The 21574-nt window shown below is 32.0% G+C and overlaps 2 protein-coding genes across 3 annotated transcripts in view; both read left to right on the top strand.

Annotated features, from left to right (window-relative positions):
• The first annotated feature begins 161 nt into the window (after nucleotides 1-161).
• The window catches only part of LOC124532723 (unconventional myosin-XVIIIa), a 254815-nt gene continuing 233402 nt past the window's right edge, over nucleotides 162-21574 (top strand). The window contains exon 1 of one of the 2 annotated variants that reach the window (XM_047107761.1): nucleotides 162-516. The gene's annotated coding sequence lies outside the window, so the exon portion shown is untranslated. The remainder of the gene's footprint in view (nucleotides 517-21574) is intronic. The other variant, XM_047107762.1, reaches the window with a different exon arrangement.
• Nucleotides 6438-7190, top strand: LOC124533133. Its single transcript, XM_047108296.1, has one exon. The coding sequence runs from the start codon at nucleotides 6438-6440 to the stop codon at nucleotides 7188-7190; it is 753 nt and encodes a 250-aa protein (XP_046964252.1).

Here is a 21574-nt window from a genome sequence, read left to right as displayed (position 1 = left end):
CAAATAAGAAAATATTTTAATGTTCATAAAAATTATACTGAACGCAGCGAGAGATATCAGATTTGTAGCTATGGTACAAAAACGAAAATACTTCCTACTAGTGAAACTTGGTCAGCGATGCCTGACTTTTATATTATGTTGGGTTAAAGAGCTGTTTTACTTTACGTTTGGAGCGGTCTATCGCGTCGTTGAGCTTAGTTTATTCGATGCGTGTCAATACCGAGAACGTTTTGACTACGCCTTCGGAACGCGATTTACGACATCTGTCAAAGTAAACTGGTGATCTTAATAGTTGAATATCCAGATTTTAGTGTAAACTTCTGTAGTGCGGTGTGTGACGAATGATATAATGTATGATGCCAGTGGGTACTTGTATTGAGTTTTTCGTGTGATGTTAAACGAACATTGTGTATAATGACAGGAATTTGTAGTGTTATTATGTTTTGTGAATAAGTGGTTGCTGTGCCTGGTACTCGACTAGGTACACTCGCCTTTGTGGATTAAAAATAAGTACAAGTAAGTAAATATTTACATTAGTCGTTGGTCGTGTTTAAAATAAATATACTTTTACTTTTTTGTTTAGTTCTTCTCTAGTCATCTTATCGGTATTTATAGCATTATTTCTATCTTATATTTTCGTGGTGACCCGTGCTCGATCTCGATATTGTCATAAAATAGCTTTAGAAGTACAAATAATATATCACAATTCTTTCATTTTTATTTTATGGCTAATTTTTTTAATTAACTGTTAATCTGTATGCTGAATGTAATATAGCCCAAAATGAGATAAAATAATAATGTATTGATTTAAATAGCGCTTTTTTAATTGAGAATACTTTCTACTCCAAGTACAATATATTATTTTAAACAAAACATACTGATATATATATTCAAAGTGCAATTAAAATAGAAAGAAATATAAATTTGTATTTAATAACTTGCTATTATAATCAATTAATAAAATATAATATGAAAATATATTGTATTTATTTTTTATGTATCATATTGCTATATTTAATAGAAAGTTGTTGTTAAATATTTTATTTATTTAATGTATATATTATTACAAGGGGGAAGAAACTTTATACTTAAAATATAATTAATAACATAAAAACTAACTAGATTTTTAAGAAGGTTATTCTATGTATGTATTTACAGTGAGTAGTGTAAATTATATGGATAATAATCATCATATATGTTTTTAATACCATACAAGGTGAAAGTTCGATCATTTGCTAATTATACTATACTTTTCAAACTGTGATTTTCCTAAAATTTATTTATTTTGTTCATAATATTCACTTCTAACATAGGACAAATAAATTGTATAGATTTATAAGGAAGGAAATTAATAAGTGTACTTTACTATATATGAAACATTAAGTAGTAGTAGTATATACTTATTTGTCTAATGTTCGAAATTGACTCAGATACAAATCAAAATTGAAATATATCTAAAAGTCTATAACAAATAAAAAAATTATAATGAGTGATAAAAAACAGCTTCTTGTACAAGTGAAAATATGATGCGCAAATAAGAAGTAATGATGCTTATATTTCTGTCATATGATTTATTTAATTATACAAACTGTGAGTGAAACTGTGTATATATTTAAAAAAAGTTTTTTGTTTATGGTACATTAGTTTGTTTATGGATAATTTAAATAAATCAATGCATGCCAGGTTTTATATTAGTATAAAATGATGACCAAGGTTGACCAAAATTTTATTCCTATGGATTTTTTCAGAAGTATAAATAATACTACTAATGATTTTCTGATGCATTGCATTGCAAACTATAATATGTGTTGCAATTAATGATAAGTCACTGTCCTTTTAAAGTCAATCAATTCCTACCATATTTTCTTTAGATAAACCAATAAGTACCCTGATAACACCGTTTTAGCTTGTAGTGTTTGCTGACGTATATGAATACTATACTACATAATAATACTACTTCTAAACGTAATATCTAGGCATCACATAAAAAAAGGAGGTGGACCAAAAAAACAAACGTCACAAGTTAAATTTGCTTCAAGCAAAAAAATGTAGTGGATTTATAGTAACATTCAATTGCTCTTGTAAATATTGATTCAAGGCAGCCTGCTGTTATAACGGAACATGTTATTTGATAAAATCTAGACTGGATTTAGACTGTGAAATAAAACATATTAAATTAAAATACTGTTTTTCCAATTATAATGAAATATATAATAGTAAGCTACACACGAATAATGGTTCAAGGAGGACAATTTTTATGACGAAAACTAAGTGCTGAACACTTAATTAAGATGCCTTAGTCGTTTTAAATTTTTAATTTCGCGTCTGGTTGCTCTACTGCTTTCGGTACTCTGTATGTACATGTAGTCTCGCGGGCCGAGGCGAGCGGCGGCGGAATCGATATTACGGTCGGGCCTCGGGCCGGCTCCGTCAGCTGAGATACTCTTACTACGCTATATTACAAGTAACTTAAGTTATACCCAATTTACTTCTATTTGTTACTACTAAAATTAGCTTCTTATTTCGAATACAATTAAAAATAAAATCATTTCTCAAATCGAAGAATTGTTGTTCTTTCGTTTGTGTTATAAAATAAGTCGATTTCACGTTTTTTTTTTGTTGTAGCGTTGTTTTTCTGCAATAGCAAGGTGCAAAACATTCTGCCAACTTTAGGGACGTGACAGAATTATTCCGAAAAATATAAATATAAAAAAATGTTTATTGCAGCTAGCTAAACACAGATTTTTTTGGTTTCTGTTATAAGTTGTTACACAAACCTATCTATAAATTGCGAGACTACTACGCAAACATAATCTGCTGACAATTTTTATTAGTGCTCGATGTATTTGTATTATAGTTTGCTAACACTGCTATATTATAAGTACCATAAACAATATTTTAATCATTATTTAACGTAGAAAAAGTTATATTGCGATTTTCAATAAGAAGTTACGTTAACATATATAAATTTATACATATACATATACAAGAGGGATGAATGGATGAAAAAATAAACCCTTCGGCTTCAAAAAGGGGTTTAGACAATGAGAGTACTCTTACCAATTTGTATGACATAACAGAAAATCGTCTGTTTCAACTCCATATACCTACTAAACGTATTTATTTATTCAAAACTCAACAAGAATTGTAAATATTACTGTAAAACATTTAAGAACTATCTACGTTATATATTTTTAATACTTAATGTACATTTTAATGATTAATAGTGGGCTTTTATCAAGTTGTGTAAATAAAAAAATATATATTTTAAACTACCTACATATTCGAGAGACATTTTCGTAATTCCATTCTTAGGTAGTGGTATAGTTAATTAAATATCTTATTCTATAAAGATGATCTTATCTAACCATAGTTAGAGAAAAAACGACCAACTGGTTGGGAAAAGAAAATATCTAGACCTAAAAGAAACTCAGCGGGTATTCTTTCATTTTGTTTGTAGAATTCATGTAATCAAAAATATACTGATTTTTCTTTCGTTTTCTTTAAATATTATTCGGATTAAATTTATCGTCGTTATATTTTAAATAAACGGTTATTTATATACCGCCGGGCGCATAAAGTAAGTAAAGTAACAGCCTGTACATTTCCAACTGCAGAGATAAGGCCTCCTCTACCATTAAGGAGAGGGTTTGGAACATATTCCACCACGCTGTTCCAATGCGGGTTGGTGGTAAGTCCAAGTGGCGGAATTTCGATAAAATTAGACACATGCAGGTTTCCTCACAATGTTTTTCTTCACCGCCGAGCACGAGATTTGTTATAAACACAAATTAAGCACATACATTTAGTGGTGCTTGCCTGGGTTTGAACCCGCAATCACCGGTAAAGATGCACGCGTTCTAACCACTGGGCCATCTCAGCGCATAATATATTTTTTTAATTGACGCATTTCTACACCAATTGATTGGAATCGTCATCTTCATTTCTTATATCATAATTCGTATTATATTTTTAGTATCGACCTGTATTACCTGTTTTATTTACTGTATTATGAAATTATTTTTGGGAATTTCAAATTTTACCTATATTATTGTGCCAGTAAAAATGTTACTGTTAATTACAATTTTTACTAATGATATCGTGTTGTGACTCATATGTAATTTTAAATTATATGCATCAACATAAAATATTTTATGACTGTTTTCGAATGATGTCCTTAAAATTAATAATTTAATGTATAATTTCTTAATATTGTCAGTCTCTCGAGTCACGTATCTGGGTGCGGTAATATGGTGAAGCTTCGTATAGCTTATAAACTACTTACATTATATTATATTAAATATTCTTTAGAGGACTCTTATCGACCTAAGTTTTGTACTTAATTATTACTGATTTTTTTTGATCTTTCTAGGCCAAACTACTAAATTGAATTTGATGAAATTTGGGTAGAATCAAGTGAACTCCAGAGAAAGTCATAACATCATACAACGTTGGAAATGTCCCACTGCTCGACTAAGTCCGCCTTTGAGGAGAAGGCTTGGAGCATATTCTACCACGTTGCTGCAATGCAATGGTGAATACACATGTAACAGAATTCCGCTGAAATTAGACACAAGCAGGTTTCATCACGATGTTTTCTTTCAACGCCGAGCACGAGATGAATTATAAACACAAAAATAAAGACATTTTTATGCCTAACACTTGCCGATCAAAGCCTTAAACACCATCCAACTAGCTTATAAAACCAATGATAATATTTTACAGAAACATTTTTTATCTATATTCTATGTGTATAATATTTAATGATACATACAAATTTAATGGCTGATTACGTCACGGTCTTTGTGCACTTTCTAACAATGTTCTTCAGATTGGTATAAAATATTAACGTGCATTCATTGCGACCCCTTCTGCTTAAGGCTATATAGTCCGTTCCGACATGATTCTACTGGGTGACTGCGATTCTTGGCGAAATTATAACATATGGCTTGAATTAAATACACATGTTACATATATCGAGTTACTATAATATGCACGTGATTTTAGTAAATTATTATGGTGTACAATAATCTGTTGTTACTTGATAATTTTTGTTCACATTTCATACCCTTACAGACTTCATTTTTAATTTATATTTATTGCATTTTTTTATTTATCATATTTCATATAAAATAACATATTTTAAGCAACTTTGCATAAGAAAAAGATCTTTACTAAAATTCGAGTTAGCGTAGTGTAAATTGTTGGTGTAGTATTTTTTAAATAGTGTAATGAAATTTTATCGCACTGTTTGAGCGGGCCTAGAGTTTTTGACAACTGTCAGGGGTTTATATTATTATTCTCTATTCTAATTCAACTGGGGCATTATATATAACAATTGCTTTAAGCCCCGTAATTACTAAATAAAGTCTAAAGCTACACGTGGCCCGCACTTGCACCGAATTGACGTCATACATGCGCAATGCAGCATTTCATTCTATGCGAACATGTCTTTTAAAAATCCTTTATTTATATATTTCCTGTTTTACAAATTTCGTTTAATACCTTTGAATAATTACTAATCACTGTCATAATTAACGTTCGAAAAAATTTCAGAGTTGCTTAACAAATCAAAACATACAATATTTTTACGTAAAGTTGTCAATATACACAGAGTATGTATATCTGTGTTAGATGAAAGTAATTAGGTCAACGTTAATGCTCGGACGGCTTAATGTGACGGATTAGTGTAACTACAAAATAATTGTAAGAAAATTTGGTCTTTCCCCCCTAAACCTCCTTTTTGCATCGGTTCATCGGACATCGATAGTCACACAACCTAAGCTAGCTTGAGATTAGAGGCATAAAATTTAGACAATAGTATTCGTTTCGTAATGTAGACATTAATAATAAAATAGGCGTATGTGATTTTTATTCTAAGTTATCATTACATAGTATAAAAAGTCGCATACCGCTGTTTGGCACTATGTGTGCTTAGATCTTTAAAATTGCGAAACTGATTTTGATGCGTTTTTTTTAATGGATAGATTGATTGCAGAGGAAGGTTTTTGTATGTATAATGAAACACTGGGTAATTTAGCCTTCTCTACTATAATTAGTATTAGCATTGCATCTGTGTGAGGCCGGGTCGAGTCGCTAGTATTTCTATAGAGCTACGATTTTCGAAATATTTACATTTTCCATTAAGTAATTTCATTTGTTTTCTCAAACCAAATGCAATGAGTTTTGGAATAAAATGTTCCCCAGGAAAGCGGTCGAAGTTGCGATAGCATGTGCTTTTACTTCACAGAAAGCTTTCTAATAGTAAGATAATATTATATATATTATTATGTAAAATAGTATGTACATTTAAAATCACTAACCTCCCAGCTGTCCTCTCATATAATTTGTTTACAAACATTCTACAATAATATATACAACACAAGTGCCACATCACAACATAACCTAATACAAATATAATAATATAGAAGAACACTATGGATTCACTTAAAAGGTCGTTACTGGAATTAACTGAGACTTTTAACACACGCATGGCAGAATTTCAAAAAGATCTGAAAGCAGTTTCACCCGCTACAAGTCCAACGTCAAATATAAATGCACAGTTCCTGACATTCCGAACATTCGTCTTGTCTGCCCTCGAGAGTCTCCAAGTACAGGTTGAGTTGCTTACAAGGCAGCAAGATGAATTTGAGATGAGATCCCGGAGGAAAATAATTTTAATTCACGGTGTGCCCGAAGAAAAAAAGGAAAATACTTCTTCGCTTGTTACAAAAATACTGTCTGAGCATTTCAAATTTTCACAGTTTTCTCCTTCTGACTACACCCGCTGCCATCGTCTCGGATCCTCTGCTGGTAACAAACCACGTGCAATTCTTGTCAGGTTTAATGAAGCGTCACTGCGTGATAAGCTCTGGTCTTCTAAGACAAGTTTGAAAGGTACAGGAATAACATTATCTGAGTTCCTCACTAAGACCCGGCATGAAGCATTTGTACTGGCACGAAGACTTTTTGGAATTAGGCAGTGCTGGACAAAAGACGGCTGCATAATTGTGTTAGATGCCGAGGGATCCCGTCATCGTGTGGTGTCGGTGTCGGAAGTAAATGCTATACAGCGTCCAGTGGAAGATACTTCTGAACCATCCACGGTACCGGCGAGCTCAGCAACTATCCCAAAAGGCAGTAAGGTGCCTTCGTATACTACGAGACCCAAAAGGGTCGTCAAGAAGTAAGGCTCTTCACAATACATAGTTTTATTACATCGATCTTTCATCATTGTTTGCTTTTAAAGTGTATTAGTTTTACACTATTTCACAATAGTTAATTAATTAGTTCAGTTCAGTTCAATTCAATATTTCAATTCTTCATTTAGATAGTTAAATAATAGTATTTATGTTTAAACTTCGAAATATATTTTTTATAAAAATACCGCACTTAGCGTTAGGTTTACCTACTGTCACACTAATTGACATTTGACGCTAACTGTTGACAGTTGACATGGTATGACAGATGGTCATAGATTATGTAATCATTTAACTACTACAATACTGTCATTTAGTGTTGATATTTAGATAAGGATTTAGTATCTGTCTGTTATAAGGATTTTATATCTTTATTCATTTATTAATTAGATATTATTTTTTATTTATTTTTTTGCTTTTTAGTCTATTTTGCTGAACAAAGAAAGTGAGCTTATTTTTATTTTTTTTTTAGATAGATATAAATTTTTTCTATCTTCGTTCAGTATAGAATTTTATAAAGAACTTTTTTTTTTTTTTTTTATTATGCATTTTTCTTAGATATATTATTAACTTTTCTTTATGTTTTTGTTTTGTATTTTTGTATACTATGTTTTTTTTTTTTTTTTTAAGATGTTGTGTGTGGGTTTCCCCTTTGTTTGTAAACAATTATTGTTAAAAATTAATATTATTACTATGTTTTAAAGCTGGTGGGTTGTGAAACACAGTTTTTGAAAACTCCATATCTATTATTATTATTATTATTTTTTAATTCTGTTTTCTATTATATTTATTTATTTATTTTTATTTATTAATATTTATACATTATAAGTATTTTCTTATATATTGTTTTTATTTAATTTAATCATATATTCATTTATATATTACTGTCTCAGTTATGTCTATATCAAATAGTAGTATACAGAGTGACCAGTTTTTGTCCTTTTCGTCCGATGATGACTCGAGTAGCAATGCAAGTTACCACAGTACAAGTTTCGTTCCATTAAATGTAACACTTAATTCGCATTTCTCCACTCTTGGGAAAAATTTTAATGTACTTCATATCAACGCCCAAAGTATTCCGGCTCATTACCCAGACATGCTTGCATCTTTTGAATCAAGAAACATACATGCAATTTTAATTTCAGAATCTTGGCTTAAGCCTTGTCTGCCCTCCACGTCTTACTCCTTGCCTGGGTTTCATCTCATCCGCAACGACCGCATTGGCAGGGGAGGTGGTGGAGTCGCGATTTATCTCCGTTCATATATTCCTTTTAAAATTTTAAATTCGTCGATTCAGCCCCCTCCCCCTGATGCGGCCGAACATCTGCTTTTAGAAGTCGTGCTATCCCATAGTAAAATCTTGCTCGGTGTTTTTTATAGCCCTTCTCTCCTTATCAACTATTTCTCTGCATTTGAAAGTTTATTAGAGACTCTAACCCCATTATATAGTCAAACTATAATAATGGGTGATTTTAACACCTGTTTACTCAAGAATGACAATCGCTCTAATAAACTCGTGTCTATAATTGAAGCCTGCGATTTACACATTTTACCTCTTTCCGCTACTCACAAACTACCGAACTGTATGCCATCCCTTTTAGACCTTATAATAGTTTCCTCACCTGATCTTGTTTGTAAATATGGCCAGTTGCCTGCAGACTCTTTTTCATACCATGATTTAATTTATCTATCGTATAAAATACGCCCTCCTAAGTCCAAACCACGAATACTTCTCCAACGTAATTTTGGTGGAATGGATGTTACCCGTCTTTGTGATGATGCATGTCAAATTGACTGGAGTGCTGTTACAGCTGCAGAAAATATTGATTCCAAAGTTGACATCTTTAACGCACTATTAACACAGTTATACGATATCCATGCACCGATTAAACAGGTAAAAATAAAACACTTACCTGCACCATGGCTAACGGATTCCTTAAAAACGTTAATTGCCAAGAAAAGCTACGCCAAATCATTATACAAATCTGACAAATCCGAAACTAATGCTCGTAAGTATAAGAAAATAAGAAATCGCTGCAATACATTGTGTAGGGATGCACAACGACGCCACATTCATAAATCTGTCGAAAACGGCGACACTGCCCGTACATGGAAGTTCCTTGAAACGATAGGAGTTGGAAAATCCTCGAAAAAGTTATCCTTAAATAACATTGATATAGAAAGCTTAAATGCACATTTCTCATCTTCGGGCAACTCTTTAGATATCGTCCAAAAAGCTACTACTTTAAATTCCATATCATCTTTTCCAACTTCTAATTTTCCTCCGTTTACTTTTAATCAATTCACTGAATGTGATGTTAAAAAGAATATACTGTCAATTGCCTCTAATGCCGTCGGTAGTGATTGTATTAGTCGTAACATGATCATACCCATCCTTGACATTATCACTCCTATCATTACCCATATCCTTAATTATTCTATTTCCTCAGGCGACTATCCCACATCTTGGAAAGATGCTCAAATTATTCCTCTCCCAAAAAAATCCAATCCAACAACATACTCTGATTATCGTCCAATTTCTATCCTTCCATTCCTATCAAAAATTTTAGAAAAATTGGTTTACCAACAATTAAACACATTCCTTAATAAAAACAATCTCCTTGATCCTTTCCAGTCCGGATTTCGCAGTGGTCATAGTACGACTACTGCACTAATAAAAATTACCGATGACATTCGTTTGGGTATGGACAGTAAGCAACTTACAGTATTGACCTTACTAGATTTTAGTAACGCCTTTAATAACGTTGACTTCGATATATTACTGGAGCTGCTACGTTCTATTAACATATCTCCATCAGTAATTGATTGGTTCCGCAATTACCTGCATGGACGCCGGCATCGGATTAAGGTTGATGATACCTTGTCAACTTGGCGTAATGTCTGTGCAGGGGTTCCACAAGGAGGCGTGTTGTCACCATTACTCTTTTCTATCTTCATTAATACTATCACTCACAATATATCTTCTCTCTATCACATGTATGCAGACGATGTACAAATCTATACACAGTCAATTCTCGAAGATTTACCGTCTGCCATTGCTCGTATTAATGATGACTTATCTAGTATTTTAAACTGGAGCAATTCTTACGGTATAAAAGTCAATCCAAATAAATGCCAGACTATTGTCATTGGCTCGCCATCTTGGTCTCGAGAGTTGACTGGGTTAACTTACCAGCCATTACATTTGACGGAGTCAGAATACCCTACAGTCATTGTGTTAAAAATCTGGGAGTGTATTTGGATAGAACGCTATCGTGGTCTTGCCAACTGCAAGAGGTTAGTAGAAAAACTTTTGCAGCTATGAGCTCGTTGCGACGACTGCGGTACTTTCTTCCCATTCCTACCAAAACTATGTTGGCTCAATCCCTACTTCTCCCCATTCTTGATTATGCTGATGCATGTTATCTCAACCTAACTGAAGACCAACTTAATAAACTTGAGAGACTTCAAAACATCGCCATACGGTTTATATTTGGTTTACGCAAATATGACCATGTATCAGAATTTCGTCATCAACTCAAGTGGTTACCTATTCGCCTTCGCCGGAATTTACATACTCTTTCGCTTCTGTACAGTGTGTTATTTATGCCGAATTTACCTACCTACCTACAAGAAAGATTTCATTATCTGGGGACTTCTAGTAAGTTCCTAAGATCACAAGATAACTTAACACTAAGAATTCCATCTCACTGTACAAAATTTTATAAAAAATCTTTCACTGTAAAAGCTGTACAATTATGGAATGCATTGCCTCTGTGTATTAAACAAGCAAAAAATCTATCAATTTTTAAAAAGCTTGTGAAAGACCATTTCCTGGCATTGTCTTATGGTGACAATACTTTTAATATTTGATATAGCATTTTGAATGTATGTATGTAAGTATCTATGTATGTATGTATGTATGTATCTATGTATGTATGTATGTATGTATGTATGTATGTATGTAAGTATGTAAGTAAGTATATATTTATATATTTTTGTATGAATATGTGTATGTATATTATATGATAATTATTATTTAATATAGGTACATTAAACATTATATATATAACATGTGACACCACCCTTCTCTGAAATGAAGACTGTGTTTTTAAGCCCATAAGGTTGTCTGGTAGAAATCGCTACCTAGCGATAAGACCGCCTTATTGTGCATCTCATTTTATTTTCTATATATTTCATTTTTATTGTTAAATTACTCTGTTACTGTGGTGTACAATAAAGTATATTATTATTATTATTATTATGTCTCTAAGTACACACACAATCAAACTGGAGCACTGCAGATAGATGTACAGGAAATCAGATAGTGCAGACTTGCGATAGAACCCGGCTTCGTTGGAGTGTTCTATAACGGTTAGTTCGAGTTAATATGCTTTAACACAATAAATAAGGATGCTTAATACTTCTTCAAATACACCTATTATGCCAAGAATGTCAACAATGTCGTATGAAATAAAAGTCTTGTTATCCCTTTTCTTCTGTTTGTATTGGAAAAGGATGCTGGGTTATTTAACGTTTGCCATAAGTAATAGGTCTAAAAATAGTTACAGTATTATCATAATTACATGCCATGGTTTCCGATACTAAAAAATCAATACATCCTTGTATCCCATGTTGTTCGTCTGTTTCGTGTCCATCTATACTTTATATTATAAATGTGAAAGTAACTCTGTTTGTCTGTCTGTCACTATCACTAGAAAACCACTGAAACGAATTTGATGAAATTTAGTATGAAGCAAATTTGAACTCCAAAAAGGACATAGGCTACTTTTTTGCCAAATACATGATAACCAATCCCCTAAAACGCGTGCAAAGCTGCAGACAGACGGACAGGATTACTTTCACATACATAATACTACTTAGTATAGATTATAAGTGCGTATATTAATATTTAGGTTAAGTATCCTTTGTTTAATTACTATACAAATTTTATTTTATGATATCGTTCTGAAACAGTTGTTTTTATAAATTTCGGTCACGAGACGTAAAACTCGGTCAAAATATAAAAAATAAAAATTGGTAAGATCGTGGTTATAAGCCATAAAACACATGGCGTGATTGGAAAGAGTACGATTGGCGAATGTTATGAAATACTAACTCGCTGTCTGCGTGTTCTTTGTCGATAGTACTATGTTAGAAGCCTCCATGTATGTGCCAACAACAGTTGTCCAAAGATTGAACTCAATAGTATGAGTAATACGCTATATATATGTAGATCACAACTGTCACATCGATACTATATTAAAAGAAGACGCGATGTGCATGTACTTACATATTAATTAAAATTATTTGGTAGACTATTAAGTTACTATTAGAATTTTAGGTAGTCTAAAATTTTTCATTTCATTTTAATTAGGAAAACTCTTAAAAATTTTTTGAATATGCAATTATTTTTATTATTGTTTTAGTGCATATTAATTTGTTTTGAAATGGTGTATTGTTTTAATTCGTTTTTTTTTTTGTAAAAATGACTTTTTATTAAACAGCCATATCGCCTCTATATCCTGTCAGAAAATTTTATTCGTAAAATTAATTATTTAAATCGTAACGAATTGGTTAATAGAAATCAAAAATCATCTTTATTTTCCTACACATCTATGGAGCTCTTCAAATGAGTTCATAATCGTGCACATAATTACTGGGACAAGAGTCGGCTTACTCTATCTTTATAAAGATAAAACCTTTTGCGAAGTTCGCTTTATCATCTGATATAAGTTTTACGTATATTGATTTAGCAGTTTATTTCAGTCTTTAATAAAAATACAGTTATTCTACCGCCAAATAACAGTACTCAGTATTGTTGTGCTCCGTTTTGATGAGTGAGTGAGCCAGTGTAACTACAGGCACAAGGGACATAACATCTTAGTTCCCAAGGTTGGTGGCACATTGACGATGTAAAGAATAGTTAATATTTCTTACAGCGGCATTGTCTATGCGTGATGGTGACCATTTACCATCAGGTGGCCCATATGCTCGTCCGCCAACCTTTACCATAAAACAAAAAAAAAAAAACAAAATAAAACATACAGATAAATAATATAAACACTGAAATCTATGACGGTGATTGGAATTGATTTGCTATTTTAAAAACGCTATATGAAAACAAACTAACTAAAAATAAGACTCAGGTAATCTGTTTGTGCTGACGTTTTTCAGTTGGATCGGGAAAATGATGTAACGACAATGCAGATACTACATTGTCTTCTGATGTAACACGGTTGGAAGTGTTGTTTGATGAAGCTTTCAATCTTATTATCGTCTGATAATTATTTTTTTTATAATTGTAACCTATGACTAGGGTCGCGTGTTTAATATGTGTTAAAGTAATCGCTAAGACCAACGAGTATAGAATTTATTATTCATATTTAGAACCTTATATTATTTATTTATTATACAGCGTGGTGGAATATGTTCCAAACACTCTCCTTAATGGAAGAGGAGGCCTTATCTCAGCAGTGGGAAATGTACAGGCTGTTACTTTACTATTATTTATTTAAATTATGTTGATTATAAATTGTTTCAATGTTATTTAATTTCTGTCTTAACCGTCTGCCATACATACATAAAATGCTATTTGAATTGTGTATAAATATCGATGTGTTTAAAATAAACCATTATAATTAGTGTTGAACTTGAGCAGGGCGATACTCTGCCTGCTTAATAAACATTGTTTATGACAATAGAAGTATTCTTTTGCTATCCTGGCACACCTTCTGTTACATATGTTTTTAACTTAAACACAGAAATGATTCTGTGTAGTAGGGACCTAATAGTAGCTATTGAGAAAGCGAATGGACAGACGTTTTATGAATTGATGTTTTTGAGACGTTGAAAACAAAGCTACTCAGCGATTTGTCTAAAAAGGTTTTATACAACAGATTAAAATATTTGCTAGATTAAAATATCTAGCATAGTTAAAATCTTTATTGAATTGAGGATTTTTTTATCATAATATTATGTTAACAATTACGACTCGTCATTAATAGGCTATTTGACAATGCGAAAAATAAATTGTGAATTATTGTAATCACTGTATATTAAGAGTTTAAAAATAGTTATTTACTAACGAAAGTTGAAAATAATACTTAATATATTCAAAAATCAATAAATAAAAATGCCTTTTTTCAAACGTTTGACACGTGACACAAAACGCTTCTAATTGGCCGGGCTTATGATGAAGTCACTTTCTTATAAACCTTGCTTTTCCACTATATGTACCACAGATTAAAATACAGCAAAGTGACGTCACCGACCCCTTTTCAGCGCCATATTGTCCAAGTAGCGTTTTCGAGCGTTATTTAAATATGGAATTTTTAATATGATATTTTTCGGAAAATAATAAAATATAGAAATAAAGAAAAAAACAACTTTTACTGGGTTCCTTAACCTCTACTAAATAATATAAAATGGATTTTAAAAACCAGTCAAATAGACTATTGGACGGACATGCATCGGGCTTCCGGGGAAAATAAACAGTACATGCCTGAAACGCAATCGCTTCTAGTTTTTGAAGTGCTAATCAATGTCAGTTTTACTAATCTGATTAAATTCTGATCGCTCATTGGTCGTTTCATAAGTTGCACTCGACTAATGATCAATCGGATTTAAGTAAAATTTGTGTAATTGATCAAGGTTCAAAAACGATAGTTTAGTGTCGCTTTTAACCGACTTCTTAAGAAAGGAGGTTATCAGTTCGATATGTATGAATGTAACATTGTTAGAATTTAATTATATATGAATATGATGATCCATTTAGGCTTCCAAGCGCGTGTGCTTATTTTCTTATGTGTATATTTGTGTGTATTTTCTATGTTTGTCCGTACATATTTCGAAAACTAAAAGATTTATTAAGATGTTCATTTTCATTTTCATTTTCTAAGCTAGCTACACTTGAACTGAGGAAACAGTTTTTTTTATGAAAAGTACGTTCATGTAAGACTTACAAGTGACACTGGTCGAAATATGTAATTGCTTTGCTTCACCTTGAAAGTTACAGATTGTGAGACATAGGGATTGGATTGTAATAATCGTGAAAATGTGACATATCGTTTCTGTAATCTACCGGTAGTATAGTGTTATGACAACGAAAATATACTAGTCAATAGTATGTGTAATATTATTTTTAAATTTCCAAGATTATCGTTGTTATTATAACGAACGTGTGATTCACGAGAGCTAGTTTGTGAACGGGGCCGTCATGTTTACGATCACAATTAAATCGAGCATATGTGTGGCCGTCAACCGCAGACATTGACCTTCTAGACTCGAATTAGAACCGCCAACTTTCGCGTTGCGTTAATTCTATTTGTTTATGGAATTCGGTCGGCTTTTGTCAGTTTTAAAGATTTTCACATGTGATAAGAATTACTACTACGTACAGTCGGTAAGAAAAGGTTCGCCACCTCAAGATCTGTACCGATCGAGAATGTATCATCATCACACTGGCAGACATATTTTGACAATTCAGTAGAAGATATCACATCAAATTTAAATTTGGAATCAATAAGGCCATTAAAAAGGTTTTATGTTGATTTAAAACTAAACGTAGTCCAAAGATGTTACACCATTTTGAACCAAGTTATCATACTATTTAAGTTTAATTTTATATGCAGTTGTCTGTTTTGTGCTTTTGTTTCAAAAGGTACTAAGAGTCTGACTGTACATGTTACCCAAATTGTATGACTTTAAATAAAATTTCACTTTTTAAATGAATGGCTTCAACTATGCAGCTTTTATTAATACTGTGAAATGGGTCAGCTGTTATGATTTCCCTCGTGTGACTCGCACTGAGAAAGGATTTATTGACTTCGTAAAGTATTTTAATGAAATTATTTCTGATTATGAGCGTTCGTAAATTATTTTAAGATTTACAAGAATTTTCATTTGAGTGTCTCATCTTACTAAAAATATATTAACTAACTAACTTTATATATTTTTAGAGAGTAACCCTAGCGTCCGATGCGGTGTTGTCATTTGTTTATGTATTATTGATTGTATCATATTGTTGTTGCATATTGTAAATATAGCAGGAACTATTGAATTTACTTTATTATATGCAATTAATATTGTAATTTATTAATCAATAATTTGTAAAACTGTAGTTAATATTATTTCATATGGCATAGCATTTGATACTGGCATGTAACACTATTTCTTATTTTAAAAACGATTGATCTGTCATTAGAAAGCATTGTTATAAAAGATAGAAAGATTGAAGCATCATTGTAAAAAGTAATATTATCGCCATCCAAAACTACTGAAAATATAGTATGTTTTCGTCGCTACGATACAATTATAATATTTTATTCAAGCCACCGTGTTCTATTAAACAGTAACACACCAATTTCCTTTCTTCCGCAACGCACAGTACGTTGACCCGTACTCCGGATGCGCAGATATCTAACGGGGCTGGTCTGACGGCCAGCGTGTACGGAGCATCCTCAACGAATTTAGTAGTCATTTCGAACATGGAATATAAACGCCGCTCTTACTAGTGGAACATTTTATGCAAAACGTCCTGATGACGGATAGTGTATTGTTAAGTCACAGGAAGCGTTAAATTGTGAAGCTTACATTAAGTGATAGCAAAAAATAGCTACGAAGTATCAATACTAATTGATAGCTAATTATATCCACTGTATACATGGCTACATATATAATGTTATAGTAATGTTCTGTAAGTTTAAAAGTTGGGCGTATTTTTCTAACCATATGCGCAGTGTTGAATTTACATATTTCTTAAATGTGACGTCACATAGTAGATGAATGACAAGCGTGCCTCAGAGATGAGTATAATAAAGTGAATCTGTCAAATATGTAGAGTATCTTGATAAGGAAACGATCGCCTCCTGGCTATTTATTTTTTTTCGTTGTTCAATTAGTATTGTGACTTTCTTTCGTCGATTCTTCTCAACAATTTTTTGGTTATATTGTTTAATTTGCCAATTAATAAGTCAATGTAAAGCTTCGATTTTGAATAAAGGAATTTGTTTTGACTTATGAATTTGTAGCTAACACGGAAACGTAAAAATACGTGGACTCAAAATCATAATCGTCCTTGAATTGAAAAAGATTAGTACGATGATCTTTTCATTAGACAATAAAGAGCATGGTACTAAAAAAAACTTGTATTGTCTTGTGTTTAAATCATCAAAAAGTCGCTATACGATGAGCTGAAAGCACTCGCGAGTGGAGAGCCACTTGATTCAAACTAAGTGATATTGTTAGACCATTCAATGATCGACTTGAACGGTTTGCTTCCCATATTTATTAACACTTTATTTTTTTTGACGTTATGAGCCTTAACATTATCATACAGGACCTTCTTCGTTCCTATTTTTATTTTAAGATATATCTTTAAATATGTTATGAAAAAAATTTGCCTAGTCTCGTTTTTCTACACTATTTGTCTAATTATTGTAATATGTTTATATATTTGGTATTATGTTTTATCACACGATAGTTTTATAATATGTGAAGAAGCAGAAAACGATCCGGCTTTTTTCCTAAGAATGTATTTTATAACTATGAATTAATTTCATATACAGTATATGATCTAGTGTCGCTATTGGTCCAAATAAGATATTTTTGATCAACTTCGACCTTTTTGCAATATCTTTATGTACATATATAAATAAATATTAATCGACAATTACGATAAAAAAATTCATATATCTATTTTTATATTTATGTATTAATATCTTAATTAAGTGATAGATAGCAAATATGACACGGAAGAAATTCTTAGATAATGTTAGGTAGACTTCCTGCTTAGAACGTTGTTGTAGAATTATTGATAAAGTGATCTGGCTTTGATCTCTCATGCTACGTGATGTTTATATCAGCTATGACAGCGTTGAGGTCAATAGAAGGTAAAACGGCGCCACATATCTTAAACAACTAGCTGTCACACGCGGCTTCGCTCCCTTTTTTGGTGTTAGTTCTCATGAGTTAGGAAAAAAGTAAACAGTCCTTCATTGGAGTTTAAGCTTGCTTTACACTACAACAACAACAACAGCCTGTAAATTCCCTGCTGGGACTAAAGGCCTCCTCTCCCTTTGAGGAGAAGGTTTGGAACATATTCCACCAAACTGTTCCAATGCGGGTTGGTGGAATACACATGTGGCAGAATTTCTATGAAATTTGTCACATGCAGGTTTCCTCACGATGTTTTCCGTCACCGCTGAGCGCGAGATGACTTATAAAGACAAATTAAGCACATGAATCAGCGGTGCTTGCCTGGGTTCGAACCCGCAATCATCGGTTAAGATGCACGCGTTCTAACCACATTAAACTAAATTTAGTGTGAATTAATTTATTATATTAATTTACACTAAATTTCATCAAATTCGGTTCAGTGGTTTGTTCTTGAAAGAACGACAGACAGACATACAGAGTTACTTTCACATTTATAATATTAGTACAGAATTATAGATTATTACTTACAAGATAATTAGAAGCGATTCCAATCAAAAACCATCCAGTATACATAAAACAATAATACTATTATATTTTATGTTCATGAAGTGTGAAACGTAAAGCAATGTACTGTTACCAGCAACGAATAATTTAAACAGCGGTAAATTTAATTTATTCCATATTAAATTATCTTAAGAAAAAAAATCCAACACGTCGGTAATTTTTTTCTTAAGATAATTTATATCAATTTAGAATTTGCGTGAACGAAAAAAAAAATGGTCCAAATTCAATATATGTAGATCGTGTTATTGTATACATTGACCCAGAAAAAAAGGCATATACAGCGAGATAAATGAACAATGACGAAAGCGATACAGACAATAAAAAAGAATTCAATGAACTGTTTGATTGCTTGAATATAATTTCAGACTTTACATTAAGTAATTTGCGTGTGTTAACAACCAATTACGGTGCTCTCATTACTCTGCAGTAGGCCAATAGTGGATGAAAGCTCGGCTCCGAGGTATTGCGTAATCAGGTGATTGAACTCGGCACGTTGCGTATTCATAGTACAGTTTGCGTGCGAATCGAATTGTTGTTGCTCTATAGCTAACTCCGATCTGCTTTATCGTGTGGCCTATAGAGTACGAGTAGTATGTAAGTAGGGTCCCATTTCCGTATGCTATTTCCAAATATGATGGTCGAAATTTATGATGAATCTAAATATTCTTATGACTGATGTAGATTCAATGTAATGCTGCCACCGGTACGGTATGTAGATTCATTACAGTACTCAGTTTTATGAATTAAATAAATCTGATAATTCCTTAAAACGCGCTGACTAGCCAACTGCAAATTTTAGTTCAATTGTTATGTAATGAATTGATCCATTTTAAAATGATTATAATAAATGATTTAACAAATAAATTAAAAGGATATAAAGTAGATACAAATGATAAAGTTCAAGAAGCAATAAATGATGTAGATAATGAACTGTTAAACACAAAGTATGACTCGAAATATGAGCACGCGCCGAACGCAACAATAGCGTGGAATGCGACGCGACGACATGAGCTGTCTTAATTACAGTGCTTGATGCGTGCTGTGAGTAATGTAACAGGCAGCTTCGGTTATGACGATAACAACCTCAATAAGGGCAATAACATATAAGGCGTCATCTATCACGAACCGGTTGCAGTCACCGGCGTGCGCATCAATCATAATTATATCATTTCTTTATTTTTCATTGAGTTGTCTTCGGCTAATAGCGATGCGTTCATCAGTCTTGGTGAAACAGTTTTTTTCTGTTACTATGTTTCTCAGGATTTTTTTAAATGAAAATACACTGACTGTTCTTATATGGGTCTAAAAGGTTTTTTGGGATCGGTTTTTATAATTGCTACATATGCTGTTTATTAAGAAAAATAAAGATTCTTTTGAGATGGAAAATGAATAAGCAAAATAACGTCTATAAATACGAAACATAGATATAGAAATAAAAAAATGGAATAGAATAAATAAGATTACTTCGTCAGGGCTGTAAGACTCATTTGTAGTTTTCAGTTGTAAGTAATTTTTTGTATTAGGGTGACTGCGACTTCATGAGATGCAGGTGAAGTTCCGAGGTTAAGGTCTGATTAAATATCACACGATAAAGTTAATTGGTATAAAACTTCACATAACGATAGAAATTTAATTGCATAATAAATTAAACTAATTGAAGTTACATTAAATGATATCTCTAGTCGAGAATAACACATTGTAAATAAGGAAATTATGTTTTATATTTAAAGTAAATAATTATTTATCATAATTTTATAAACAAGTACCTTAAATATAAACAATAGTGATTCAACGGAGAAACGCTGCTAGCATTTGCAACTCGTCATCATTTCGAGAGGTCATCATTTTCATGATGGCTATTTTCATTATATATTTTTCTATATGTCTTTATTTTTTTATATGTCTGGCTTTAATGTAGTAAATTCAGATAACATTCAAATTATGTTGTTATAATTATAACATGTCTAAATTTCTTTGGTGGTTCGGTACGCTAATTCGTTTCACTGAGGCCCTCGCAAGGTGAACAAAGGTAAATTTCATTTGAGGGTCATTCAAATCACGTTTTTTCCATGGATTGCGGTTCAGCATGTCCACGCTATTACAGTATTATTCTATATGTTCTAATGAATTATTATGTACCTCATTTGTAATATCTTCTTGTTTTTTTATATTTACATTACGAACCAATGGACCGATAATTAGTAAGATCGTTCCTCTTGTTTCCTTTTTGTTATGAAGTGAAGGCCAATTTTGCCAATCTTCTATCAACTGTGTCTTATTTCATGCCTCACTAACACTGTCTTTTAAAATGGAAATATAAATTTAGTTTTTAATCTTAACTTCGAAATGGGAGACGATGGATTATTTGATGTATCTGACGATAACCATGACGGTGGCCTCAATAGTTTAGTGAAGAGTGTGTGTGAGAGTGATTGACTGTGAATTCGCAATTAAATCTATCATCAAATAAAAATAAGAATAGAAATTCAAGGAGTAAAATATTTAAATAACGACCTATTACTAGAACAATTTTACCAAGAATAAACTTGCAAATAATGATAACAAATCTTAGAACAGTCTTTGCGAAATTGATCACAATTTTCTTCCGGTGGAAGTCCCAAAACACGTCTAAGATCGACAAGTCCAAGTCCATCTAGTCCAAAAATTTTGCTACACGATTGCATTAAAATCACATGTTGATGTCGTATATGCTATATATGTTGTATGTTTCTGTAACAATAGTATTATCATACGTTTTAACTTTCTCACAATGAGCAAACTTCAATTCAAAACAGAAAAAGTCTGATGCTTTTAAATGTAAACGCAGATGTGTAATTAAAAACTTTTTACATGTGTAACAGCGTCTTATTTTT

Source organism: Vanessa cardui, chromosome 10, assembly GCF_905220365.1.
Source record: "Vanessa cardui chromosome 10, ilVanCard2.1, whole genome shotgun sequence".
Taxonomy (NCBI): domain Eukaryota; kingdom Metazoa; phylum Arthropoda; class Insecta; order Lepidoptera; family Nymphalidae; genus Vanessa; species Vanessa cardui.
The sequence above is the reverse complement of the archived record's forward strand: the minus strand, read 5'-3'. Positions and strand labels throughout refer to the sequence as shown.

Coding starts and splice junctions, on each gene's coding strand:
- LOC124533133 (XM_047108296.1), top strand. CDS start 6,438: ATGGATTCACTTAAAAGGTCGTTACTGGAATTAACTGAGACTTTTAAC.